Source organism: Canis lupus, chromosome 27 (genome assembly GCF_048164855.1).
Source record: "Canis lupus baileyi chromosome 27, mCanLup2.hap1, whole genome shotgun sequence".
Taxonomy (NCBI): Eukaryota; Metazoa; Chordata; class Mammalia; order Carnivora; family Canidae; genus Canis; species Canis lupus.
Window position 1 is genome coordinate 30,618,892 of NC_132864.1, and position 26,763 is coordinate 30,645,654.

Genomic DNA, 26,763 nt, shown 5'->3' on the forward strand with positions numbered 1-26,763 from the left:
TCAAATGGTTGCTATAGGGATTATATACCTGGTACACGGCAAGTACAAAATAAATGTATTATTTTTATTTGGCAGACAGGACTCCAGATCCTACCTCCGGCCTCCTTGAACAGGCAGGGTTCAATGACCCTGGATCTATGGATTGGGAGGGCCCTGGGCCTCCAGCAGCAGATACAATGGCTTTCCCCAGTGGATCTGAGCTCTTGGGTTCCCTGGCTGACTCCTGCTGTTGTCTTGGGCATGTTGGCTCTCTCTGGGCCTGTTTTCCCCATTTATTGAATCAGTGTCTGGACTTCGTATTCCTTATTAAGGACTCCAGCGCCACCAGAGGCGGACCCTGAGGGGCCTCAGAAGGGAGAAGCCTGATAGATGAAGGCAATGTCTGTGCAAAGGTGTGTGGACTGGGGAAGGGTTGTTGTGATTGATCCTGCTTCACCTGAGATGCTGCTTGAGATGCACCAACATAGGGTCGACGCCCTGCTGGTCACAGTCCCTGCTCTGAGGTGGCCAGGACCAGGTGTCCCAAACGTAGGCTGGGCTGCAGCCAAGCCCAGATGCTAACGCGAGAAGGGGGCGGAGTCGGGGGAAGGGACAAGGTCTCAGGAACAAAGAGGAGGGCGGAGAGGGGCTGTTCTGAAGACTCCGCGGGTAGGACGGTCCCGGGCCACTCACCCCGGCTTTGGGTGCCGTCCCCAACTTTGGTGCAAAGCTGCGTCCTCCTGCCGACGCCCGCCTAACCAGCCAAGGTCCGGGCGGCAGCAGCCCCAAGACGACAGCCCCCAACCTCCCGGCCCGCGCGGGGCGGGGCCTGCCTCGGGGCGTGGCCGCCAAATTGAATCTCCCCAATGGAGCACGAGGGTGGGCGGGACCGTCCCTAGAATTGGCTGGTGTGGCGGCGCGGGGCGGGGCTGGCGGGGCCGCCGGCGCGGCTGGACGGGCGGCGCTTGCAGAGGCTCGGGGACGGTTGCTGAGGGGGACTGGGCTCCCGGTCGCGGCGCCTTCCGCCTGACGGCTCCCAGTCTGTCTGTCGGATCCCGAGCGACCTAGGCTGAGCCCGCGCCCAGCGGGTGGGCCGGACGGAGAGGTGGGTGTGCAGGCCTCTGGGAGGCACCGCGACCCCCGACGGGTCCTGGGGGTGGAACCCGGATATCTGGACAGGGGTTCTGGGACTCCCAGCCACGGGGGCTCTAAGCCATGGGACAAGGTTCTAGACCGCGGGAAAGGATACCATGGACCTTCTGGAGGCTCCACGACCCCCTAGGGGTCGGGGGTCAGGGTGGGGGGCACACACCTTGGAGAAGGTCCCACGTTCCTCTGAGGCCTCTCTCAATCCCCGGGGACCCCAGACTGTATGTGTGACAAGGAGCCCTGGAACTGAAGTGGGGCAGCGGCAGGAGTCTCTAAGGAGAAATACTTCCTATAGTCCCCTGGGCGTCCAGGCTTAGGCATTAGGGACTCCTGCCCCTCAGTAGACATGGAGGAGCTCAGAGTGTCCACAGAACCTAAGTCTGGTGATTACGGAGTGACACTCTTGGGGGGCACTACTCCCAAAGTAGACAGATAAGAGGCAAGGACCCCACCAGAGGGAAGATGGGTAGTTACACCCATCCAAGCCTAAGGGGATGGGAAAAGCAAGCAGCCACTTGAATAGGCAGGGTCTGAAGAACTCTGTGTGGATTAGGACCCCCCCCCCCCCATCAGACACCTTCACCGGATGGGGTGACTCGACAAGTGACTGTTCTGGGGAGGGGGAAGGCATGACTGAGGGATGAATCAATGTGGGGTGGTGGGGGGGAGCATTTCAGTCAACATACATTAACTAAGCACCAACTGTGTGTCAGGCCGTCAAATTCCATAAAGACCTGAGGACTACAGAAAGAAGGAAGGAGCTGAGAGGTTGGGCCAGGATTTAGGAGACCATTTTGATGGGCAGTGATGGGGCAAGAGGGAATATCTTGAGCCCCTAGGGGCACTTTGGAGGGGGGCTTCAGGAGCCAGAGATGGCCACGATTTTGATTAAATCCAGCCCTGCCCTCTAGGTCTTTGGGATCCTCCTTCCCCCTGTGACAAATCCCTGGCCCTCTTCAGTCCTCGCATTGCCTATCCAGAGGTTGGACAGATCAGGTTCTGAAGGCCATTCTATCTAGGGAGTTCAATTCTAAGTGTGTAAATTGTTAGGAGGAGCTGGGTACCTGGACACCTGGCTTCATGAGGTTTGGACAATTGGCATCAGGGCGAGGGCAGGAAGGAGGAGAGAGTAGTGTATATTGAGAACTGCCCTCAAGAAGTGGAAGACAGGATGTTACCTCCGATGGATTAGATCACCTGGAGAAATGAGGGGTAACGACAGCTAGGATTTGGATATAGGTGAAGCCGGCAGCCAGGGCAGCCAGAGACCGAGCTTTTGGTCAGGGAGGGGGCTGGGCAAGTCCTGAGGATAGGTGGGTGGGGCAGGAAACTGGAGTCTGGCGGGCACCCCCTGGTGGTGAGAACAGCCTGGTGGGCCTTCTTAATCCAGGTCTCTGCTCTCCTGGTTTGATGCTTAAGATAGGCCCAGTTTTGACCACACAGCTGGCATCAGGTTGGCTGGGCTGGAACTAGGGACTTCCACCCTTGGTTTGTTAAATTTTCAATACACCAGCCTAGGGCAGAGGGCAATTCCCAGCCAGGATTTAATCAGGTAGCAAGGATGAGACACCCAACAGATGATCATGGGTTACAGAGGGAAACTGAGGCACAGAGCCCAAGTGTCTGTGGTTTCCAGAGGCCCCAGCAGGCCTGATTCATGTCTGTCCCCTGCAGAATTCCCTGAGCTGGTGTCAGGTGCCACGGGCACTGGGGATCTCACCAGGAGGGGACGGACAGAGCTAGGGGCCAGCAAGATGGCGGATGAGGCCTTAGCCGGACTGGATGAGGGAGCCCTGCGAAAGCTGGTAAGTGGCCCAATCATCCCCACTGTGATGACAGGCAAGCCAGGTCAGAGGCAGGGCCTGTCCAGGCTACCTCTCAGCTGACAAGAGGAGGGGTGGGAGGAAGGGGCAGGGGGAGGGCCCATGGGAACAGGACTAAGCCTGTTATGCATGGCTGATGCAGAGGACCCAGTAGCATGTGCCTATCCATGCCAGGTGCTAAGGCCTGGTCCCTCCCAGCCCCCCACTGCCACCACCTGTTTAAACAGTAACTCCTGAGGACTCACCCATGTGCAACTACAGGTGTGGGGAGGCTAGATTTGCTCACCCAAGCAATAGCCTGGGCAGTGCCTGCCCCTGGAAGCTGGCCCAATGATATAGTAAAGCAGTGATAAAAAATGCTGGGGGAAAAGGGGGGTGCCTGCGTGGCTCAGACTCTTGGTTTCAGCCCAGGTTGTGATTTCAGGGTCCTGGGATTGAGCCCCATGTCTGGCTTCCCACTCACTGGAAGCCTGCGTGAGGATTCTCTCTCCCTCTGTCCCTCCCCCTGCCCCCACACACTCTCTCTCAAATAAATAATAAATAAATAAATAAATCTTTTTTAAAAATGCCAGGGCACAGCAGAGGTCAGGTTTGGTGCTAGACCATCTCACAGAGGCTGTGACCACAGCAGCAGCTCCAAAAGCCAGGAGGGCATTATGGCTCAGAGAGGTGAAATCACCTCCCCAAGGGCACCCAAAGAGGGTGTGCCAGGATCCAAAAAAAAAAAAACCTCAATGAGGGTCATGGGGGACCGAGTCTTGGGTACTTACCCAAAGCCAGAAGAGCCCATAAAGAGAAAGACCTTAGGGGCCCTTATAAGCTCTGTGACTTCTAGTGTGTCATTTTACCTCTCTGAGCCTCAGTTTCTTTACCTGTAAAATGGAAGGGGGAAATCTGTGCAAACATTTATCTAGGTCTTAGATTTGGCATGGGGATAGGATGAGGCATGGACCCAGATCTTAGGATGGAATAAGGATAGTCTCATTCTCTTCCCAGCTTCTTGAGCGCCCTAACCGTAGCCCACCCATCCCCATGCACAGAAGGGCTGTAGGGCAAACACAACAGGGCAGGCCTGTGCCCACTATCAAGGGCAGGGAGCTTCGGAACTGCAGGAGGGGCCAGAGCCCCGCCCCCCACCCCGCCCTTGACCTTTGTGAGGGTGGGCAGTGCGCGTGTGTGTGTGTGTGTGTGTGTGGGGGGGGGTTTAAAGATTTACCTTCCCTAGGAGAAGGCGAGTGATCAACCCACCCCCATACCATTCTTCTGGAGGCAGGGGTCACTGGGCAGTTGGCCAGCGCTGCCACGACCTACCCAAGGGGTCAGCCTGTGTGGCCTCGGACCAGACCCTAGGTCCTGGGGCCTAGGTCCTGGGTCACCTTAGGCCGGCCCTGAGCCTAGACTAGGGTGTCAGCCACCGCCGCCGCCGGCTGCGTGCCCGACTGGTTTCCCACAAGTTCCCACCACGTCAGCTCAACCTCTTTGCGGGAAGTCAGCCGGGGATAGTAGAGGCAGAGTTTTCCAGAAAGAAAACCAAGTGTCCGCGCACCCCCATCTGCAGGGGTCCGCTGTGAGGCCCTGGGTTCCCACGTCGCCACCCCCACCCCCACCCCCACCCCCACCCCCACCCCCACCCCCACCCCCACCCCCACGTGGAATTTCGGAGAAGCCACAGCGGGAGCAGCCGTCCGCCCCGCCCCGCCCCGCCCCGCCCCGGCCGGCCCCGCCCCTGGGAGAGGACTAAGCAGACGCGGCCCCTCGTGTCGCGACCGCGAAGCCGCCCGCCGTCTGCCCACGGCCGGCGTCCGCCATGGCGTCGCCCGGGCCCCGCGAGGGTCCCCGCCCCAGGGCCGGTCTGGCCCCCGCCGGCCTCGTGGCAGCGACGGGGCGTCCCCGGCCGGGCTCCTCCCCGCGGGGCCGGGCCTTATAAGGGAAAGCTGGCGGGCGCCCCAGCCCCGGGCCGACTCGGGGACCGGGCAGCCGTTTCCGCCGCCGCTCCCGCACATTCCTGGGGGCCGGGCGTGGTGCCTGCGCGGGGCCGGGGCTCGTGGGGGCGCGCGCCGCCTTCCGCCTCGGTCCTGGGTTCGAGTTCGGGCCCGGCGCGCCCTGGCCGCGTGACCCCGGGAACTGCTTAGGTGCTAGGAACCTCGATTTCCTCCCCGCGACCAGAGACCTTAAAGCAGGCGGTGGCCGAGGTGGGGTGGGGGGCTTCCCGTCCGGCTCGCAGCCGGGCTCCCCACCGGGCGCCTCGCTCGGGGCGGCCCGGGGAGGCGGGGAGGCGGGCGGCGGATCCGGAACCCGCGGGCGGTCAGCGCCCCCTGGCGAGGCCTCGCTCGGCGGCCGGTCCTCGGGGGTGGCTGCAGGAGCCCGGACTGCGGATGCGGAGGTCTGGCAGGTCTTCTGCGCTGTGCTGAGCGGGAGACTGAGGCCCAGAGAGAGGCCGGGGCCTGTCACGCCCCGCCCCCCACTCCCCAACAGCGAGGGCAGAAAGGCCCCGAGACCGGCCCCCCGGGAGGAGGAAGTGCCCTCTTTCCTCCCGGGAGAATTTCACTGGGCAGTTTCGGAAACCGCCCTATCCCCTTCCCCTTCCTTCTGGTAGACAATGGCGCTTTATGCTTCCTTCCCTCCCTCCCACAGCCACCTCCACACACAACAGGGGGGCCTGAGAGGGCGGGAACATAGGCCACACAGCAGGGATACTGTGGGCAGGCAGTATCCAGGCTCTAAGGGAAGGGTCATGCTGGGGGTTGGCCAGTGGAATGAGGTTGTCCTTCCCCCAGCCCCACCCCACTCATTTGGTGGGGGGATCGGACAGAGGATCCTATTTTCCAGAGGGGGCCAGTGGTAGCCAAGTTTCCACATCAGGCTATTTTCAGGGACGAAAACCCCATCTCTGCAACGGAGGGCATTGAGAAGGGATACCCAGGAGGCAGCTGGCTAGTCATTGCATCCCTCAGCCTCTTTACCCTCCTGTCCAGGGGGACTGAGCCAGTTGACCCCTCAGACCTCCCATCTCCAAGTGTACCACAGAGGGCTCTAGGCCTGAGGCCAGGACTGGGGGGTGAGAAGGGGAGCCTCATTCTCCCTCCTGCTGCTCTAATAGGCCCCCTTTGGCCATTACAGTTCTCTCTAGTCCAGGCGAGAGGGCTCCTTACACAGTGGTACCCAGGTCCTTGAGGTACCCACCATGGCAGACAGACCCCAGCACCAGAGCTATCTTCAACTCAAGGGAGACCCTGGAGTCAGAGAGACCTGGGTTCAAATCCTGGCTCAGTGCATTTGGCTGTGAACAAAAGACTTCTGCCCCTCGCACCAACAGTTTCCTCATCTGTCAAATAGGAGTAATAAAGTACCTAGGGTTTCTGTGAGATGAGGACGAACTGGGGGCTCAGTGCAAGATTTGTCATATAGGTTCTTGATAAATGTCACTGATGCCTCATATCTTGTACTCACTTGCCCTTGCTTTTTTACCCCCTCCTGAGTGGCTGGAAACAAGGAGGGGGTGACATTTACTGCATGCATAGCTATGCCAGGGGACCCCAAGTCACTGCCCCCACCCTCACCCACTGCCCTGAGGTAGGAGCCATTGTTCCATTTGGCAGATGAGAAAACCAGGACACAGAGAGGTTAAGGACATGCTCCTGACTACCCAGCCAGGAGTGGACTGAGGCTGGAGCAAGCTGAGAGTTTGACCTGAGCCTCAAGGGACGCTCCCATAGCTCCTCAGAAATGTGGAGCCTGAAGGAACCATGGAGGGATCTGTCCCCCAGAGCTCTCTCTACTCTTTTCAGACTAGGACAAGTGACCTAAAGGCAGAGTGGGGCCAGCCCATACACCCTGCTGAAACCTATCCCCACCACCATGTGGTCCCCCATCTGGGAGTAGGAAGGAATGATTGGGGAGGAGGCTTAAAGGAAGGAGGTAGAAGTTTCCTGGACCCTATCCCTGAATTATTTCCCCAAGCCAGGCCTGTCTCTCTTGAGCCACAGAGACCATAGGGAGGAGAGGTGCAGGGAAGGCAATAGAATTAGCTGAATCTTGGGATGCATGGGTGGCTCAGTGGTTGAGCATCTGCCTTTGGTTCAGGCCGTGATCCCAGGGTCCTGGGATCGAGTCCCGCATTGGGCTCACCATAGGGAGCCTGCATCTCCCTCTGCCTATGTCTCTGCCTCTCTGTGTGTCTCTCATGAATAAATAAATAAAATCGTAAAAAAAAAAAAAAATTAGCTGACTCTACCCAGAGAAGGTGTCCTTTCCTGAACCTGGTTAGACCAGCTACCCCCAACTTCCCAGGGATTGAGGAACTAAGAAACCGGTGGGAGCACCTGTTCCCCATTGATGCCCTCTCTGGAGCCCTGGGTAGACCCTAGTACAGTTGTGTTATCTATCTGGGGAACTGACCCTCCTATTCTCGGCCCTGGCCCCTTTGATAGTGGTTAGGACTGGGTCAGTACAGAGGAAAACAGCCCCTAGCCAGGCAAGAAACTAGGACTCCTGGGCAGGTGCCCCTGCCTCAGTTTTCCCATCAGTCCAATGTGGATGAGGCTGCCACCCACATCAAGGCTATAGTGCTTTGGGACCAGAACATGGCTTCCTCGCTCACAGGGTGGATTCCAGCTGCCCTAATCACCCTTTCCTACCTGGGGACACTGTTAGGAGCCCATAGGGTGGCCTCCTTCCTCCTGACTCCCAGGCTCTTGGGGGTTTGATGAAGGACTCAGACAGGAGTCAAATCTCAGGAAGCAGTGCCTGGCTTGGCAACTGGCACAGGTGGGCAGTTGCTGGTTGCCCATCCTGTAAACCATAGTGCACAGTGGGCTGTCCAGAAGCTCTGGTTCCTTGAGCCCAGTCTCCCTGAGACCCTTGGGTGGGTGGTAGGGCAGGCTTGTGACAGGCATGTGGCAGAGAGAGTAGAGACAGACCACTCATTGTGGCCCAGGCCAAGCTGTGGGCAGCTGGTGCCCGCCCTCCGCCCCGGCAGCCAAAATGACTTGCCCCTCACCCCCGCCTGCCCCACAGTTGGAGGTCACAGCGGATCTGGCAGAGAGGCGGCGCATCCGCTCAGCCATCCGGGAGTTGCAGCGGCAGGAGCTACAGCGTGAGGAGGAGGCCCTGGCATCCAAGCGCTTCCGTGCCGAGCGGCAGGACAACAAGGAGAACTGGCTGCAGTGAGTGGCCAGGGGACTGGTCATATAGGTGGGAGGAGTATGTATCAAGGCTCAGCTTGTGTTGTGCAGGCACAGGTGTGTCTGCTGCCCATCTGGGCGTGCAAATGGCAGTACCGGCAGGATCTGGAATGCACAGGGATGTTTACGGGCCTGGACCACTCGCCAGGCATGGAGGCCCAGACACACCCATGTAGATAGCACAGCTGAGCCTGCACTCATGTAACATGGGCATGCGTGGGCCAGCGTGTAGCCAGAGGGTGTGCACAGCTACCTGCCCCTCTGCCAAAGTTCTGGGTACCTTGTCCTGGCCCCTACCCTCAGCCCACATCCTCCAAGATTTGGCTATGGCAGTGGGAGTTATAATCATGATGTCCCTGCAGCTCTCAGCAGCAGGAGGCAGAGCAGCGAGCTGCTCTGGCGCGGCTGGCAGGGCGGCTGGAGTCCATGAATGATGTGGAAGAGTTGACTGCACTGGTGAGGCCCAGGCCACGGCAGGGGCTGGGGCAGAGGCTGGGGCAGGGCAGGTAAAGCCCTGGACTCCACAATCCAGCCCTGTGGCCTGCTTCTCATCCACAGCTGCGAGGTGCCGGTGAGTATGAAGAACGCAAGCTGATCCGAGCTGCAATCCGCCGCATAAGGGCCCAGGAGATTGAGGGTATGTGCCCTGCCTGGCCCACCCTGTGCCTTGCTGCATGCTACCCACAGCACCTCCCAGCCACTCAGCTGACATTTTTTCCTTCCCTTCCAGCTGCCACGTTGGCTGGGAGGTTGTGCAGCGGGCGTCCCAACGGTGGCTCAAGAGAGGAGAGCAAGGGGCGGGCAGCACACAGGCTGGAACAGTGTGAGGTAAGGGATGTGAGCAGGATGGGAGGGTAGCCCAGTGTCCTGTGTCCACAGATGCCAGCAGCAAAGAGCACCTTTGTGTCTTTGCTAGACTGGTACTTGACTGGAGGTGGGGGGTGTTTGGGGGACTTCTGGCCAGATGTCCCCCAATCCAGACTTTGCATCTACCCAGGCCTTCCCCTCAAAGCTACTCTGTCTATCCTACTCCTGAGTATGTCTCCCATTACCACCCTGCTGGTCTCCCTACTTCTGTGCCTACCTCTTACCTGCCATGGCCATCCAGCCTCCATTCAGTAGCCAGTGCAATCTCCCTGAAATGCAAAACTGACCCTGGTACCTCCCCAGCTTACACCCATCCTGAAGCTGTCCCTCCCTGTCCAGACAGCCCACAGCCATACTTTGGCTTATCAGGACTTAGGTATTGCACCCCAGCTGACTCGTGGAGCACTGTTCACAGAGTTGACTATTCTCCAGGGGCTGTGGATGAGAGATCAAGCCACGTAGATTCCCTAAGTGGCCAGGAGAGGCCGCTGGGTCCCAGTCCCTGAAGGACTACCCCCACATACACACCCTCTGATTAACCTGGCTAGGATCAGGAGTCAGGGGCCTCTGCTCCAGGGATATATTAAGACCAGGAATCGCCAGCAGGTCTCCTGTCATCCCAACCCCTGACATAGGATCTGGTCCTCTCTGAACCACCCTTGACTAGACATTGCCAGGAGGTTGGGAAGTGAGAATCAGAGACCGCCCATGGTGTGCCAGTGTTCATGCATAAACAGGTGTGCCCACAGGAAGCTATGCCTAGCCCCTCTGCTTTGCATGCCCTGCCCTGGGCACCTGCCAGCCTCAGGAGCCGTTGCTGCATCCTGTGGGTCACCCACAGGTGCCAGAGCAAGAGAAACAGGAGCAGCACACAGAGGTCCCAGAGCCAACCCCAACCCCTCAGGGCACCAGCCGGGATGTGACCACAGTGACACTCCTGCTGCGGGCCCCACCTGGGGGCACACCCAGCTTACCTGCCTCACCTGTCAGTTCACCCACCACTGCTTCTCCTGAGCCTCCACTAGAGCCTGCTGAGGCCCAGTGTCCTGCTGCTGAGACTGTGGGCAGCCCCGAGCCACCCTCCAGCCCACCCAGGGCCACCAGCCCTGAGCCCCAGGAACCGCCAGCCACCCCCAGCACTGAGAGGCAGGTGGTCAGCAAGGTGAGTCTGGATAAGGGACAGGGATGCCAGGCAGGTGAACTCCTTGGTTTGGGAGTCAGGCCCTGCCAATGCTACGTCTCCCCTGCAGCTCCTGCCTGGCCCCACAGAGCCCCCAGCTGTCCAAGGCCCCACCAAAGATCCCTCCAACACAAAGAGAGCAGGTGAGGGTCCCAGGAGGGGTAGCTACAGGCCTCTCCTTCCCTGTCTGGAAAATGGGCTCTAGTGCCTAGATAGCTTCAGCTTCTTCAAGGCTAGGCAGTCCCCGACACTCCTCCCACTGCCCTGAAGTATCCCCACCCCTCCTGCCCCGCCCCCCCCCCACCCATGGGCAGAGGCCTCCCTGCAGCCTTGAAAGGCAACGGGCCTCAGGCACATTCTTTTCCCCAATAAGGGAGCGCACCCATCTCAAGCTGAGGCCATGGGCAGTGCTGGCCAGGGGGGGTGTCCCCCATCCCCATCAACAGGGAAGATCTGGGCACCCTTCCTCCAGCCCAAGCCTAGCCACAGCCCCCAGGAGTGTCCAAGTCATCCCAAGGTCAGTGCAGGAGGAGGAGGAGGAGTCTATAAGAGAGATACAGTTGAGTGGGGAGGCCAAGAGCTAAGGAGGTATAAGACAGGATGGGGAGGCTGGAGTACAGGAAGGGCCTGGGAGGTGTGGACGAGAGGAGGTGTGGACGAGAGAACTGTGAGAGGTGGAACCCCCATATCCACTCTCCTTTATCTTCCCCCACTTGGCCACCACCATTTCTCCAAACTGCCAGACCTGGCCGGATCCCGTCCCTGCCAACGCTCGCTGTCTGTGCTCAGCCCCCGCCAGCCAGCCCAGAACCAAGGTACCTCCTATTCTCACTACTGCAGACTCAGGGCAGCACCTGTCCCACCAAGTCACTGATAACCCTCCTATCCTTTCTAGAGCCCCCCAACCCTGCCAGCGGACCTTCCCCATTCCAGCGGGCTGGCTCTGTGCGGGATCGTGTGCGCAAGTTCACATCTGATTCTCCTATGGCTGCTGGGCTCCAGGATGGCCCACCCCGGTTGGCCCTGGGTGCCTCAACCCCCACAAGACTCCTGGGCCCCTCCCACATCAACACTACCCCTGCCTCTTCCAATGGCTCCTCCTCACGGGCCCCCAGTGACACCTCCTCCCGATTCAGCAAGGAGCCACGGGGAACAGCCAGGCCCCTGGCCCAGCTTCAGAGCTGCCCCCGGGAGGAGGGCCCCAGGGGGCGGGGCTTGGCTGCCAGGTCCCTTGAAAACAGAGCAGGGGGGCCTGGGGCCCGCTCAGAGGAGCCCAGTGCCCCGCTTCCCGTGCCTGCCGGCACTGCTGAGCCAGGGGCCAGTATGAAGACCACATTCACCATCGAGATCAAGGATGGCCGTGGCCAGGCATCCACAAGCCGAGTGCTGCTGCCCACAGGCAACCAGAGGGCAGGTAGGCCTCCCTGCTGTCTCCCCACTGCTGGGGATGAGTGCCTGCAGCCAGCCACCCAGCTCTGTACATAGGACAAGTGCTGTGGATTCAGGGTGCCTCTGAAGAGGGTGTGCTGGGAGCAGGGGGCACCATTAACCATGGCTGGCATTGCCCTCACCGCAGCAGATCTGACAGTAGCCCTTCTCCCCCTCCAGAACTGACGCTGGGGCTACGGGCGCCTCCCACCCTCCTGAGCACCAGCAGTGGGGGCAAGAGCACCATCACCCATATCAGCAGCCCTGCGACCCTGGCCCAGCTGGGTAGCGTCACTCATGTCACCAGCTTCAGCCATGCTTCCCCTGGTAGCCGGAGAGGCTGCAGCATTAAGGTGAGCCCCCTTACTCCCCCGCCAGCCTCACCGTCCATTAATCTTCTGTAGACTGCTTCAGGATGTAGGGCTAGCAGGGCTTCTCTGCTCTGCTCCTCCTCCATTGCACACACAGGGAAACTGAGGCCTAGAGAGAGAAGGTGGTGGTGCCAGTTGGTGGCAGAGCTAAGGGCAGACCCTAGTGGATCAGCCACTAGGTATGTTGGAAGCTTACTCTGTACTGGCTTCAGGCTTCCCACATGCTGATCTCTGGTCCTTACTACAGAATTGGTTGGTTCGTTCTTAATGAATAGATGGGAAGATGGAAGCTCAGAGAGGATGGTGAGGGCTTGCTTCCTCTTCCTGTGGCAACCCCAGTGCTCCTGCTCCTACTCCACAGTGGAACTCAGCCCCAAGAAGCAAAGCTGCTGATCTGTTCATCCAAGATCAGCCTGGCCTCTTAGGAGATTGAGATTAGTGATTACCATCTGCGTCAACATCTCTGGGGAGGTTGGGCAGAAGCATCGATGGGGGGACAGGCAGGGGGTGCCTAGTCAGGTGAGGCAACAGCCTAGCAGGTGCCACGGGAACTGAATACGCTGCACCCTTCCATTATTCATTCCCAAGCCTAGGATCAGCTGGCTGGGAGCTCAGCTGGGGAAGGGATCCCCAGTGGGCTGTCCGACTGCCCAGGTAACGTCCTCTGGGCTGCACTGGGGACTGAATGGGACTTTGGTTGAGGTGAGATGGCTAGAGCCAGCTTTGGGCCTTCTCTGGGGTGGCAGGCAGAGGGTGGGGGCAAGAAAGCACCCTTTCCCCCACAGAGCAGGACCTAAGTGCTCTCTGCCAAGGGGGTGAGGGGATGGTGGCAGAGGTGGCCATGGGGTGTGGGTGGGAGGTGTGACAGTGAGCCCTGCATCTTATACCACCGACTCACCTCAGTTTCCCCATCTAAAATCAAGGGGAAGCAGAAAAGTGCCTGAAATGTGCTCAAAATCTGTGGTTGGATCCAAGGGCCACAGGCAGGCCAGAGGATGTTTATGTCAGGGACGAGACACTTGTTATAGCAGATTGCTCAAAGTCCCGTCTCTCTGTGCCTCCATTTCTCCCATTTGTTCAAGTCTTTCTAAAACCACATGGCCTAAAGGCAAAGGCGTGCAGGCTCTGGAGTCTGGCAGACTGGATCCTCACAGCTAATGTAAATGGTGGCCCAGGGAGGCCCATTCCACACTCCGTGCCTCGGTTTCCTCATCTGTGGGGCCTGGGGCTGTGGCCTAGGCAGTCCTTCAGAACCCGTGCAGCTTTGCTGTGCTGCCAGTCTGTGATCTCCGCAGGGCCAGGGCCAGGCCTGGCGGTCTGCCTGCTTGGGCAGGCCACCCCTCCCCCACAGCCCCCTCCACGGGGAGCCCAGAATAGGTTTCTATTTGGGCCACAGCCCCAGCTGGCGGGTGGCAGGCTGGGAGGCCGGGAGGCCAACAGGGGCGGGGCAGGCCCACTGCCCTTGCCTGCGCCCTCAGGCCAGCTGCAAAGACTCTGACACTGCCAGCCAGAGGCGACTGTCCCTACCACTGTCCCCATCGTCACCCCATCATAGAGCCCCTGCCATCACCATGCCGGGGGTACCGGGGCCTGGGTCTGAACTGGCTGCAGCCCTTGAGGAGCGACTGGGCTTGGCATTGGAGGAGCTGCGGGCAGTGGCCGAGGCAGGCCGGGCGGCAGTGACCCAGGCAGCTGAGGCAGCTGCCTCAGCCATGGAGCCAGTGGCCCGGGCAGCTGAAGAGCTGCGGGTGGAGACAGCAGCACTGAGCCGGCGGCTGGATGCGCTGGACAGGCAGGTGGAGGTGCTGAGTCTGCGGCTGGGGGTCCCACTTGCGCCTGACCTTGAATCTGAGCTGGAGCCCAGTGAGCTGCTCCTGGCTGCTGCCGACCCCGAGGCCCTCTTCCAGGCGGCTGAGGATGCTGGGACCCCCGTGGCCCACCCGCCTGCCTTCAGCACCCGCCGCCGCTCCTCTGCCGGCCCTGCCCACAGCAGCAGTCTCGTAAGTCCCTACGGGCTGGGGAGAGCGGGTGGTTTTGAGCAGATTCTGCCTCTGCTGAGGGGCCTTAGGTGTGCCACTACCTTCTCTGGGTCTCAGTTTACCTATCAGCAGAGGGACTGGGATGCTGGTGCTCCAACACTCAGGCGAAAGGGTGCCAGGCTCCTGGCCCTGAGGCATGCGTGGTGGCTGTCCTAGCAGCCCCTGGCCAGGGCCCAGCCCCCCACCCCCACCGCTACTCTGCCTCAGCTGGGCTGAGTCGCCCTAAAGCAGCTGCCACTTCAGCTCTCCTTACCCTCACAGCAGATAGAGAGGCCCTGCCAAGAGGGGAGGGGCTGTGATAATTGGGCTGGGGGCTCGTCCGCAAGTTGTTGGAAGATGGCCTGGCGGGGAAGGGTGCTGGGTTGGGGCTGAAGGCCCCTTAGAGGGAGCAGGGAATAGGGGCAGGCTTCGGAGAGGACTTGGCTCTGGGCAATCCCAGTCAGACACCTGGTCAGGAGCCCAAGGGCCCTGGTCCAGCCCCTTTGGTGTGTGTGTGTGTGTGTGTGTGTGTGTGTGGCATGTGCTGCCTGGACATTGGCCCAGGAGGACCCAGGCCTTGGAAACTGCCAGGATGGAGCACAGCCTGCCTGGGAGGGGGCTGGGAATGAAGCAGCAGAAAGAACTCAGGTTCAAGAGTTAAGCTACCTTCACCTCAGACCGCAAGCTACATCACACTTATAGAATGACTGTGGGCAAGTTACACACTACCCTGAGCCTCAGTTTTCCTTTATGTTCCATGGGGACAGCAAAATCCCAAGCAATTATTCAGTGCTTACTACCAAATTCAAATGACCAGTATTGGCACCACTAATTGTATTAGCACAATTCCAGGTAGATGGGAAGCCCTACAGCAAGGCTGTCAGTACCTCTTCCCTGAATCTGACAACAATATGACCATCCTTGCACGGGCAGTCTAACCGGTTAGTGGTTATTTCCAGGCTGTGCCCGCAGACTCAGGGCCCAGTTCCCTGTCTGCTGGGGGCATGCTTGGTTTCATCTATACCCCTCCTTAAAGCCCATGCCCTCTCCCTATCCTGCAGATGGAGCCAGAGCCAGCAGGGCCCCCCTCTGCGGCAGTGGAAGTGGCTAATGGCGCCCAGCAAACCCAAGTGGACAAAGCACCAGAGAGGCGGAGCCCCCTAAGCACTGAGGAGCTGATGGCCATTGAGGATGAAAGCATCCTGGACAAGATGGTATGGCCAGATCTGGTGGACTAGGGGTGGCCAGGGGCCAGGGACCAGGTGGGTAATGACAGGGGTTCTATCTGCAGCTGGATCAGACTACAGACTTTGAGGAACGGAAGCTAATCCGGGCTGCACTACGTGAGCTCCGACAAAAGAAGAGAGGTAGAGAGCCACTTGCCCCACTCCAGATCCAGCTGCCCCATTTCCCATCTGTTCCCCTTACTCTGGGGTCCACTCATGGGCACTCCAGTTCAGTAACTGCCCTACCCAGCTTCTTCTCTAGCCCCAGATGGATCTGGCTTCTCTCTTCCCTGGCCCCTTCTTTCCCCCTGGCCACCCCAGTTATACCATCCCCAACCAGCTTTTCATCTCCTTCCCAGACCTAGTTACTCCCGCTCCTACCTCCTCTTCCTTGGATCCCATTGCTTCCCTACGTACTGCCAACTACTCCTTCCCTGAATCCAATACTCCTTCTCCCAGCTGCTTTTCTCTCCTTGAGATCCACTGATGATAACCACTGCCTCTGCCCCCTGCTCCCAACCAGCTTCCCCTTCCGTGAGCACAGCTACTTCTTGGACCCAGCTATTCTTTCCCTCAGATTCTAGATTCATTTGCTGCTTCAGATACTCTCTGAATCTGACTGCTCCCTCCAGGCACCACCGAGGATCACCTAGCCCCTGTGCCCACCCACCTACTTCCTTAGGCCTCATTGCCAGCTTCTCTCCCAGCTACTCTTTCCCTGGATTAAATTACTTCTCACATACCTCCAATTCCTCCCTCCTTGGATCTAGATATTTCCTCCTCTAGCTGCTCTTCTCCCACCTAAGACCCATTTAAAGGCCCACGCAGCAACTAGCCTCACTCAGCTTCTCCTTCCCTGAACTCTGCTACTTCCTCCCTAGATCTGCCTATTCCCTCTTGAATAAGCTCCTCATTCCCATAGAAACTCCCTTCTTGGATTCAAATGCTTCCCCCTTTGAGTTCAGCTATTCCATATTCCCTTGTCCATTTCCCTGAATCCATTGCCACACACCATACCCCACCACCTCTTCCAAGTGAGAGCTACCCGCTCCCCCTCAGCTACTTCTAAAGAGGGCCCTTGTCCCCTGTGTCTTCAATATTTCTAACAAGTTGCCCTCCACCCCATCTTGTGTGCCCTGTGTGCCCATGCATATGTGCTGTGTGGGTGATGGGTGGCCCTTCTGGGCATGCATGGGGCATCCCCCTGCCCAGACCAGCGGGACAAGGAACGGGAACGGCGGCTGCAAGAGGCACGGGCCCGGCCAGGGGAGGGCCGTGGCAACACAGCCACAGAGACCACCACGCAGCACAGCCAGCGGGCAGCCGACGGCTCAGCTGTCAGCACTGTCACCAAGACTGAGCGGCTCGTCCACTCTAGTAAGTGACCAAGCAGGGCTCAAGGGCTCCAGGTGGGAATATATTCACCCCACCAGCCCCATGCCTCACATTCTTCCTCTCACCCCCTGGCCCTTCCAGATGATGGCACGAGGACGGCCCGCACCACCACGGTGGAGTCAAGTTTTGTGAGGCGCTCGGAGAGTAAGGCTGCCTGGTGTCGCGCTGTGCCTGCCTGCCTACCTCCTCAGACTCTTCCTCAAGCTCTCTCTCCGTACCTTCATCTGTGTGTCTCTCTGTCCAGCAGTCACTTTCTCTTCTCTGCCTGTGGCTACCACCTTTTGCCCTAAACCCCCGCACCCTATCTCCTGATGTCCAGCCTAAGCCTTCACCCTGCTCCACTTCCCCTTTCTTGTAGATGGTGGCGGCAGCACCATGGTGCAAACCAAGACCTTTTCCTCGTCGTCATCCAAGAAAATGGGCAGGTGAGCACAGGTACCCATCCCCAGACCACAGAGGAGTCAGTGGCACATGGGACCCCACTGCACACCCATTTACAGAAGGTAGACCACAGTGTGGGAAGGTGACAAGCATACAGGCAGGGAGAATCAGAGTAGGAGTCAGACCTCTCCTGCTCCTCTTGCGATCTCATCTAATCCTCAGCCACACCACTGGGGAGGCCAGAGAGTTGCTCAGGATCTCACAGCGTGAGTGGCAGCGATAGCATTGAGCCCTTAGAGAGGCCTGCCTGCCACTGAGCTGCCTGGTGGCACTGCCACTTCCCAGTATCTGCAGACCATGTCCCATGTCACAGAACACTTTTGCACCTTATTCTTATGATAGAGGGAGGACATCTATCATACAGAGTGTATTGGGGCTGTTGGATCAGAATTGAGGCTGGGAACCAGAGGAGTCCAAGACCTGTGTTCAAGTTCTTGCATTGCCCTCCCATGCCCTCTGAAATCTGAGGCCTGATTTCCTCAGAGGGGCCTGTTTCCTCATATTTAGTGGAAACGATAAGGGTCCCTCCTTTCCCTTGTGAGGTTTAAAATGGCACATAGGAAAGGCTCAATAGACATGAGCTGTTATTATTGCCATCATTATGATCGTGCTGGTGGGCGTTATTAGTTGATAGCACCCAGAATCTGAACTCACCTGTAACTCAATCATAGAGTGAGGCTTCTCAGAGAACTCCCCAAGGGCCAAATGCGTTGAAAAGAGTGGCTCCCACCTTCTTGTCCTTTGAGCCTCAGTCTGCTCTATAAAATGGGTATGATATGGACACCTTCCCTGCTGGCGAGCATTGCGGGTCATGGATATACCGCAGGGTGTATGCGGAGTCTGGGGCACAAGACCCCTCCCTTGGCGAGGGGGGTCGAGGCTCAAGAGCAGCCAAACAGTCGCCTCCCGACCCCTCAGTATCTTTGACCGCGAGGATGAGGCCAGCCCACGGCCCGGCAGCCTGGCGGCACTCGAGAAACGCCAGGCGGAGAAGAAGAAAGAGCTGATGAAGGCGCAGAGCCTGCCCAAGACCTCAGCCTCACAGGCGCGCAAAGCCATGATTGAGAAGCTGGAGAAGGAAGGCGCGGCGGGGTGAGTGGCAGGGGGCGGGGCGGGGCCAGAAGCGGGAAGCCGCGGTGGGAGCTGTGCTGGCCAGGCCTGGAGGACCGGGAAGGCGGGGTCTGGGGCCGGCTGGGGGGCGCCGGCGGAGGCAGCGCCCCCTGCGGTCGTGTGACGGGCTCCGACGCGCCCCTACAGCAGCCCTGGGGGGCCGCGCGCAGCGGTGCAGCGCTCCACCAGCTTCGGAGTCCCCAACGCTAACAGCATCAAGCAGATGTTGCTGGACTGGTGCCGAGCCAAGACACGCGGCTATGAGGTGAGTGCTGAGAGGCCAGGCAGCCTGGCTTCTTTCTCCTCCTCCCAGCCCGGCCCGCAGCTCTGCACCTCCCTCTTGGCGGAGCTCCTCACCCCCTGTGCCTGGCAGCGAGGATGGAAGCCCGCTTTGGGGATGAGGAAAGGCTCAAATAGGACACACAACATGCCCTAGATTCCAGAATAAATGATTAAGTGGCAGGGTCTAATGAGGGCCCAGTTCAGAGCCAGACCTCACCCTTGAAGTTCCCTCTCATTGCTTTTGGGAGGAAGGAGTGGGGGCTGGGTAAATTTCTATAAGTAAGGGAAGCAGTGAAGGAGGCATGACCATGGTCTTAGCTGGGTGGAGCTGGTCCTCCCGGTTGCTCTGTGCCCATAAGTAGCAGATATGGAGCTGACAAACTGAATTGAAGGACGTTCATGTTACCACTGCCCAACTGCTGTGCAGCTTTGGACAAGCTACAGGGCCTCTCTGACCCCAGTTGCCCAACTCTTGGAATGTCAAATGCTGGGGGCATAGCAGTTATGGGGAAGCTGACAAGTCCTCCCACCACCTATACATAGCACGTGGACATCCAGAACTTCTCCTCAAGTTGGAGTGATGGGATGGCCTTCTGTGCCCTGGTGCATAACTTCTTCCCTGAGGCCTTCGACTATGGGCAGCTCAGCCCACAGAACCGGCGTCAGAACTTCGAGGTGGCCTTCTCATCTGCTGAGTAAGTGTGGGCCCCAGCCCAGCTGGTGTCAGCTGGGCATCTGGGGCTGTGCGTCTGGGCCAGGCTCAGCTGCCCCAAGGCCCCTGGAACTGGCCAGCTGCATTGTCAGACAGCGGCTGATACCCCCTTCCCGAGAAAGCCCCTGTCCTCTCCACCCTGCCCACCCGCTGCTGAGCGTGCCAGGTGCCCGCCGGAACGAAGGAGCCGCCCGCCCGCCTACCAGCCCGGGCCAAGGCCCACCAGGTGGCCCTGTCCATATCCTCCATCCTCCCTCTGCCCCCTCCTCCCTCCTCTCTCTCTCTCTCTCTTTCTCTCTGCCTTTCTCTGTTCTGCTCTCCTCCCTATCATCAGAGCTTCCTGCTCCCACGGGATCCCGGCTGGAGATTCCAAAAGGAGGCTCCTGGCCCGGGCACCGTGCCCGCCCAGCCTATATAGGTGTTGCCAGAGGCTTATATAGGACATCAGCAAGCCCTCCACTTTGGAATCGTTACCCTGTCTGCTCACCTCACCCTCAGCACCCTCCATCTGTCTTTCCTTTTCTCCTTTTCTCTTTCTGGTCCCCCCAGATTTCTTCCTCCTCCCCCTCCCCCACCTCCTCTCACGCCTCCCTCACCCCCCCTCCCTGGGGCACAGCCCTCCTCTCCAACCTCAGTGCCAACGCCATTGCCCCCACCCCGTTCCCGCTTGCCCCAAGAGTTCTCTGCACCTGTGACTGGTCTGGCCCCCCACCCCTGTCTGCATCGCACACCATTAGTGACGGGTAGTGAGCGGCACGTCCACGATGGGGAAGGGGCATGCGGGGAGGGCCGGCAGATTGCAGCACTGAGAATGTAACTGAACTCTTGTCTTTGTGTGTGTGTGTATGTGTGTGTCTCTCTGTTCTCCTCCCCTTTCTCTTCTCTGCCTCTTCCCCCTCTTCCCCTCCTGGGCCCTGCTTCCCTGCCCCTTCCCGGCCCCCTACCCTCCCCAGGACCCATGCGGACTGCCCGCAGCTCCTGGACACAGAGGACATGGTGCGGCTTCGAGAGCCTGACTGGAAGTGCGTGTACACGTACATCCAGGAATTCTACCGCTGTCTGGTCCAGAAGGGGCTGGTAAAAACCAAAAAGTCCTAACCCCTGCTCAGGAGCCCCACGGTGAGAAACGCCGCCTCGCCCACCTGCGCTGTATGCTGGAATCTGACCAGAGGGGCACAGAGAGAGACCTGGGAGGGGGTGGGGGGCGCAATGGGACCCTGAGAAGAACCAGAAGGAGCCAGATGTGGCCCCACCTCTGGTAGTTCAGGGCCTAGCAAGCAAGACCATTCTTCTAAAGGGTCCTGCTCATGTGATGACCCTACATGAGCAGGCCTGAGATGGAGCAAGCCCAGGAAGGAACCCCAGAGGAGGCATCTGACACGGCCTGCAGGTCCAGGACAGCTATCTGAAAAAAATGCAAACCTAGCTGGGATTTGAACAAGTTCAGGCTAAAGGAAGGAAAAGGAGTCCCAGGTGGATGGATGAGCCTATGCACATGGCTACAGGCGAGAGAGATGGAGAGCATGGCACAGCCAGCAAGGGAAAGAAGTTTAGTCTGGGTATGAAGGGAAGAAAGGGGCCACAGGAGTTTGAACTTTCTCCTGAGGACAAGAGTCCTAAAAGATTTCCAAACAGAGAAGGAATATGTGTTGTCCGGTTAGCATTCTAGAACAAGGATTGGATGAGGGATGAGGAGGGAAGGAATGGGCTAGATAGCTGGAGCAGCTTAATAAGAAGTAGGACAGGCTTCCTGATGTATCCAGTTGGGGAGAAAGAAGGAGGCTCAAGGAAGTCTGCTAGGCCTCCGGTTTGGGCACTGGGGAATTGGTGGTATCACACTCATTGGAGAGCTCAAGAGCAGGGCCAGTTTAACAGGAAGATGTTTCTGGATCTTTAAACCAGCTCTGGCATTTTCTCTCTAGTCACCTCACCTCAGGGCCACAGTAGAGAATTCAGGTCCTGAGCTAACTGTCCATTCCAGACAATGCTGCTCAGAGAAGGAGAAAGGTGGTTCAGTGTCCTGGAGGTTTTAGGTCAGAGACAGGGCCAGAAACTAGAATTCCAGGCTCCCCACATAGTGGCTCTGTTCCTTATCGCATCACTTTTCCCAACCATTGTGTAGAGAGAAGGAAAGACAAGAGCTCAGAGGGTATAAGGGAATTGCCCAAAGTAATGTGAATCAGGGACAGAGCTAGTGGTGCACTCGGATGCCCCTTGGGGCTTGGAGCCACATGGTGGGCAGCCCACATGTGTACACATATATCCAGAGAAGCCATACAGGTGAGGGGAGGATGGGCTTGGTTCTGTCTCCAGGTCATATATGGACTTAGGAGCTGCTGCCCAGCAGGCTGGCCTGGAGGGAGAGGGGCCCTGATCCAGTTGGAAAGTGTGACTCAGCCGTGCTATTGCTCGAATTGCCCTGTGTTTGGCCTGTCACTGGGGCAGCTGGAGCCCTGAGCTGTGAGCCCCAGTGTAAACAATGGCTTTATAAGGTCTCCAGGGAAGACACCAGAGATGGGAGGGAGTTCCACGTTGGGGAGCCCAGGATCCCTGGGGAGATAGCCACAACTTGAAGAAGCTGCAGAGAGAGGCTGCCTTTTTCATCATAGTATAGCTGGGGAAATGAATCCAGAGATGACCTCAGGGACACATAGCACATCAGCAACAGAGTCAGAAACTCCTTCATTCATCCTAAGTGCTCCCAAGGTCTCAAACGAGGCAGAGAATTTGTTGTTTTAAAGATGGAGAAACTAAGTCACAGAACAGGGGAGAGCTTTATCTAGTACATACAGCTGATCACGGGTTTAGCCTGGGCTGAAACAGAGATCTCCTGCCTCCCAAGCTTCTTCCATGAAGGAGTCCAGGTGAGCTGGGAGTAGGCCCCAACCCTACCATTGTCCCAGGTTTGACCTTGAAGGCACAAGATGGGAGGAGGTAGTCGTGGGTCCCTTAGTGTGTTGGCAATAGGAGCAATTCATGCCCTTGCACCTTCCCTGCCAAAGGAATTCAGTTAACATGGACTGATGGGAGGAAGCAAGGCAGAAGAGGTCTTGCTTTGGGACAGGAAGGGGGAAATGGAGCCAAGGAGCAAACTTCAGCTTTAGAGCTCTGGGACTATCAATTGCTTAATAGGCCACAGCCCATTCACCCCAGAGTGGGGAGATGGCCCCTGCAGTAGGGAAGATGGGGCTCTAGGTGGGTATCAACACCCGGGGCTAGGGTGCTTGAGTCACAGGAGGCCCAACCCTGCACCTGCTAGGCTATGGGGCTTGAAACATGATTCCTGCTCTGTGACTCAGTTTCCCTCTCTGTAAAGTACATCTGGCACTCTGGAGGACAGAAGGGCAGCCCCATCCTTAAGCATGTTGTAGATGGGCCTGTCTGTATTGGTTGAGACCCTCATCTGCCTCCCCTGCTCTACCCAAAGCAGGTGGTAAGGGTTAAAGAACTACCCCCCACACACATACCCACACACACACTCTGTACTCCATCTCACGTAGCAGGATTGTCCCCTGGGCCTCTCTGCAGGAGGTACCAGGCCAGGCATCTGGGAGATAATCCAGGGCACAGAGGTTCACTGGGGGCAGGTCCTGGCTGCAGAGCAAGATTTCCCATTGGTAAGGCCCCTCTGGATCCAATGGCCCAACCCAGAGGCTCCTGCCAGCAGGAGTCTGCAATGAGGGTGTGCAGGAGGTAGTCCTCCAAAGAGAACATGGGTGGGGTCTGGAGTCTGGACCTTGTCCAGAGTGGAATGGGGGGCATGGCTCTCCTCTCCCATCTTGACCTCCACTTGCCTGGACTGGCTCCCCATAGTGACGTTTCTAGGCTTGGGTGAGTGGAGCCTGGGGTTTCTTGTCTTTCCGGAAGGCTTTTACCCCGTCAGTCAATCAAGAATCTGGAGTTTATGGAAGATCAGCAGGCTGCCAGCAGTGAAAAGACTTCCGGGGAGAGGGTAGCTGCAGGCGGCAGGAGGCGGGCTCGGTGCTGACAACCACCCCGGTACCCCCTTCCTGCAGGATGCTGGTGGACTGCGTGCCCCTGGTGGAGGTGGAGGACATGATGATCATGGGCAAGAAGCCCGACCCCAAGTGCGTCTTCACCTATGTGCAGTCGCTCTACAACCACCTGCGGCGCCACGAGCTGCGCCTGCGCGGGAAGAATGTGTAGCCTCCCTGCGCGCACGGCCCGCCTGCGGCAAGCTGCACCCACCATCCAGGCACCATCCCCTCCCTGTGCGCCTGCCCACTGCTGCCCTGTCTGTCGCGACACCCTCCCCTGCATACACACGCTGCGTTTTGATAAATTATTGGTTTTCAACGATCCTGACTCCTCTCTACCTCTCTGGGGGGTGTCGAATGGGGGGGGGCAGCTTGGCAAGGTGTGCAAAAATACCCACTCCAGCGGCTAAGCACTTGGGGATGCTGGTCTCTCGGGCATATGGGGGGGGGGGGGCTCCTGTTCCCCACCCTCCCGCAGCAAGGACGGAGTCGAGTCTCAGTTAAGGCGGAAGAGGATTTATTTAATCGAGCTGGGTATGGGAGAAAGGGGGGTTAGGAAGAACCCCCACCTCCATCTCTGCCGGCTCTGGGACGAGGCATCGGCCCTCAGCGAGGGAGACGCTCCCGGGACGCTGAGCGCTTCATTCTGTCCCCAGGGCTCAGGGGAGGAGGAGGCGGGCCCGCGTCCCCGGACCTTAAAGATCAGCGCGGTCCGGAGCGCCTTCTGCGGGCCTGGCGGGCGCCCGCAGGTACTCGGGGGGAACAGCTTCGTCGGGCGCCGCCTTGCGGTAGAAGCCGAGCTCCTGCACCAGCTCATTGATCTCCTCCCGGGTCATTTCGCTGAGTGGGATTCGCTGAAGCAGGAGGGGTGGGGTCAGCGCGCCCCGCCTCGCCTCGCCCCCCTCCCGCCCCCCGCCCCCACCCCGGCCTGGCTTCCGAGGCCTCACCTCCAGTTCTTCGTAGTGGTGGCCCAGGAGGACGAGCTCTGGGTCAGCCCCTGGGAGGTGTTTCATTACCAGGTTGTGACTGGAGTTGTTGTTAAGGTGGATAGTGGTGGCCTGAGGCAGGCGGGGTCTCCCACCTATGTACAGCAGGTGAGCAGCACCGCCCCTTTTGCCCAGGTAGGGCAGGGATCCCCATTTACACTCGAGGAAGTTGGAGTTCCTGTGTCTGTGGCAGTCATCACTAGTCAATCTCTCATGCCTACCACCTACGAATTCTCTGGACGGTCACTATCAATCAGTTCCACTTGTCAGATGAAAACCATGTGTCATCTCTATCTGTGAAGTTAAGTGGAAGGAGATTTTCCCAGATCCCCCACCCCTTCTTCCTCCCCTAGAACAGAAAAAGGATACTATAAAGGGATGTCCTGGGTGACAAAGGCCTTCACCTGGGGAAGAACCAGAGCATCAGACCCCAACTCCCTCCAGATACCAACGAGAAACTGAAGCCTGCTGAGGCCGCACACTCTTGACAGAGTCTGTAGGACTCTGTTACTCATCCTCCAAGAGGCTCAGTGGGGACAGAGCTGGAGACCCCTTCAAACTTACCTCCTTCAGAGGTGCTTGGGTCACTCAGTCTGTTAAGCAACTCTTGATGTCGGATCAAGTCATGATCTCAGGGTTGTGAGATCAAGCCTGGAGTCAGGCTTTAAGCGGGGTGTGGAGCCTGCTTGAGACTCTCTCCCCCTCTCCTTCTGCCCACCCCTACCCTCAACCTCCCTCTTTTAAAAAAACCAAAAAAACAACAATACAAAACTTACCTCCTTTAGGCGATTCAGCTGTCATCCCCCACAGGTCTGGAGGGGGACAAATTGGGTAGGTCAGGAGTCCTTCATACCTGCCCAACCACACTCTCAAGACCACTTCACCCTCCTCCCAGAGTTTGGTGGGGCTGTGAATTACCCCTGGAACAGCAGTCCCCAAGGTGTGGAGATGGAGGTCCCTTATGAGCAGAAGGGGGAACTCTGTACAGATAGGAAAACTGAGGCCTACAGAGATCAGGGAAAAGAGGAGCAAGACCTAAAAGGCACTTACCAGCCTTGGGGCTCTTGCCTGCCTACCTTACTGACTGTTGACTTACTCCCAATGCCCCCCCCCAAAAAAAATGATTATTCTACTTCTCTCAGGCAGTAGGGATCTGGGCCTGAACTTTGGCCCCTAGAACCTCAAGGTGGAGGCAGGCCAGAAGAGAACAGCTCATAATTGCCCGTGGAGACCCTGTTAGATACCTGCCATCTGGTCCCTACCTAGCCCCATGCAGAGCTGGGCCTCCATCTGGTGGCTTCCCCAACATGGGAGGGTGTGTGGGCCCAACCCGGCATTCCCAGAGGGGAAGGGCACCTCCCAGCAGAAGTCCAGACTCCAGGGCCACCTATTCTCGTCCTCCTCGCCTCCTCCCCGTCCTTCAGGCAGACAAAACTAAGGCCCATAGAGGATCTGTGATGATTCAAGTCACACAACCAAACGAGAACTCTGACGGGTAACTTTCCCACAGAGGAGGATGGGGACCTGCTGCGAGTGTTAGTAATGCAGTTGGCTTTTGCATGGTGGGGCAAGCGCCCAGAAAGTCTTCCCTCCGACCGCAAGGGAGAGACCAACCGGAACTGGGGTGGGGGAGGAATTCCAGGAAAAAGTGAAGTGATGGGAGGATGTAAAGTTAGGCTCCAGGGGGCAGGTTTGGAAGAGTCTTAGGCCAGGAGTAGAGTTAAAGGACAGGGCCAGCGTGTCTGGGGGGCCCGCTGTCCAGCCGGATGGGAAACTAGGGAGGAGTTCAGGCTTCCAGGCCGCAAGAGCGGTGGTGTCTCGGGCTTCCACGGTGGGTGCTGGGGCGTACTGAGGTTGGGGAGCGGGAGGGATGGTCCCGGCCCCGAGAAGGACGTGGGAGTCGGGAGGGTCCCGGGGCCAAAGTGAGCGGTGATGCCAAAGCTAAGAGGCCACAGGGTTGGGGCAGGGGTCCCTGAGCCAGGGACCAGCGCACTCACCTCTACCCGAGCGCGGGCCAGGCCGTGCAGACGGTTCCAGTCGGGCCGAAAGGTGGTGACGGCGGCCGCGAGTGCCGCGAGGAGCAGCAGCAGGGGCGGCGGAGGCAGCGGGAGGCGCATCGGGACCGAGGCGCAGACGATCGGGGAGCAGGAGGCGAGCCGCCTGGCCGCTGCGCCACGTCTGGGTCCACGGCTGGCCCCGCCCCCGCCCCGCCCCGCCGGGGCCCACGCCCCTCGAGGTCGGTGTCCGCCCAGGGCCGGCGCTGGGGCCTTCAGCTCTCTTCCGGAGAGGTTCGGAACCTTCTCCGGCTCAAGATCTTCTCTGGCCCCGAGGCCTTTATTTTTCTAGCCCCGAAAGAGTGTCCGCGCTCCTCCTGCGGACGGGAGCGCAGCCGCTGTGGCGGGATGCGGCCAGGTGGTGCCCACTCGCGCCGGTAGGGGGCGCGGGAGGGATGCTGACGGACACCGGAGTGCCTGGGCCGACCGCGAGGCTTGAAGAGGAAACTGAGGCTCGGATAATTCTTGTTTGTGCCTTTTCTTTGCTTGGTTGAAATTCCGATCTGGGTTTCAAATCCCTGGAACACACATTACGGAGGAATGTGGAATATTACGTACTCT

General features: G+C 58.7%; 2 protein-coding genes across 14 annotated transcripts; one reads left to right on the forward strand and one right to left on the reverse strand.

Annotated features, from left to right (window-relative positions):
• The first annotated feature begins 941 nt into the window (after positions 1 to 941).
• SMTN (smoothelin) lies at positions 942 to 23,484 on the forward strand. Of its 13 annotated transcripts, none has more exons than XM_072803264.1 (22): positions 942 to 1,084; positions 2,803 to 2,933; positions 7,968 to 8,116; positions 8,497 to 8,590; positions 8,693 to 8,771; positions 8,865 to 8,962; positions 9,843 to 10,163; positions 10,252 to 10,324; positions 10,925 to 10,996; positions 11,077 to 11,595; positions 11,790 to 11,962; positions 13,888 to 13,980; positions 15,060 to 15,212; positions 15,290 to 15,365; positions 16,437 to 16,601; positions 16,701 to 16,763; positions 16,978 to 17,044; positions 17,979 to 18,152; positions 18,318 to 18,435; positions 18,996 to 19,147; positions 20,118 to 20,283; positions 23,181 to 23,484. In XM_072803264.1, exons 2-21 carry the CDS (start codon positions 2,883 to 2,885, stop codon positions 20,260 to 20,262), a joined length of 2,835 nt encoding a protein of 944 aa, XP_072659365.1. In that variant the 5' UTR covers positions 942 to 1,084; positions 2,803 to 2,882; the 3' UTR covers positions 20,263 to 20,283; positions 23,181 to 23,484. The 13 variants fall into 13 exon arrangements, with proteins under 13 accessions (XP_072659365.1, XP_072659367.1, XP_072659363.1 ...); XM_072803266.1 differs by having other exon boundaries at positions 18,321 to 18,435; XM_072803262.1 differs by lacking the exon at positions 20,118 to 20,283.
• A 178-nt stretch (positions 23,485 to 23,662) lies between these two features.
• On the reverse strand, positions 23,663 to 26,353 carry SELENOM (selenoprotein M). Its single transcript, XM_072803277.1, has 5 exons — positions 26,146 to 26,353; positions 24,925 to 24,960; positions 24,518 to 24,552; positions 24,110 to 24,188; positions 23,663 to 24,016 (listed from the first exon to the last, which is right to left on the reverse strand). The coding sequence occupies exons 1-5, from the start codon at positions 26,263 to 26,265 to the stop codon at positions 23,858 to 23,860; spliced, it is 429 nt and encodes a 142-aa protein (XP_072659378.1). The 5' UTR covers positions 26,266 to 26,353; the 3' UTR covers positions 23,663 to 23,857.
• Between the last annotated feature and the right edge of the window lie 410 nt (positions 26,354 to 26,763).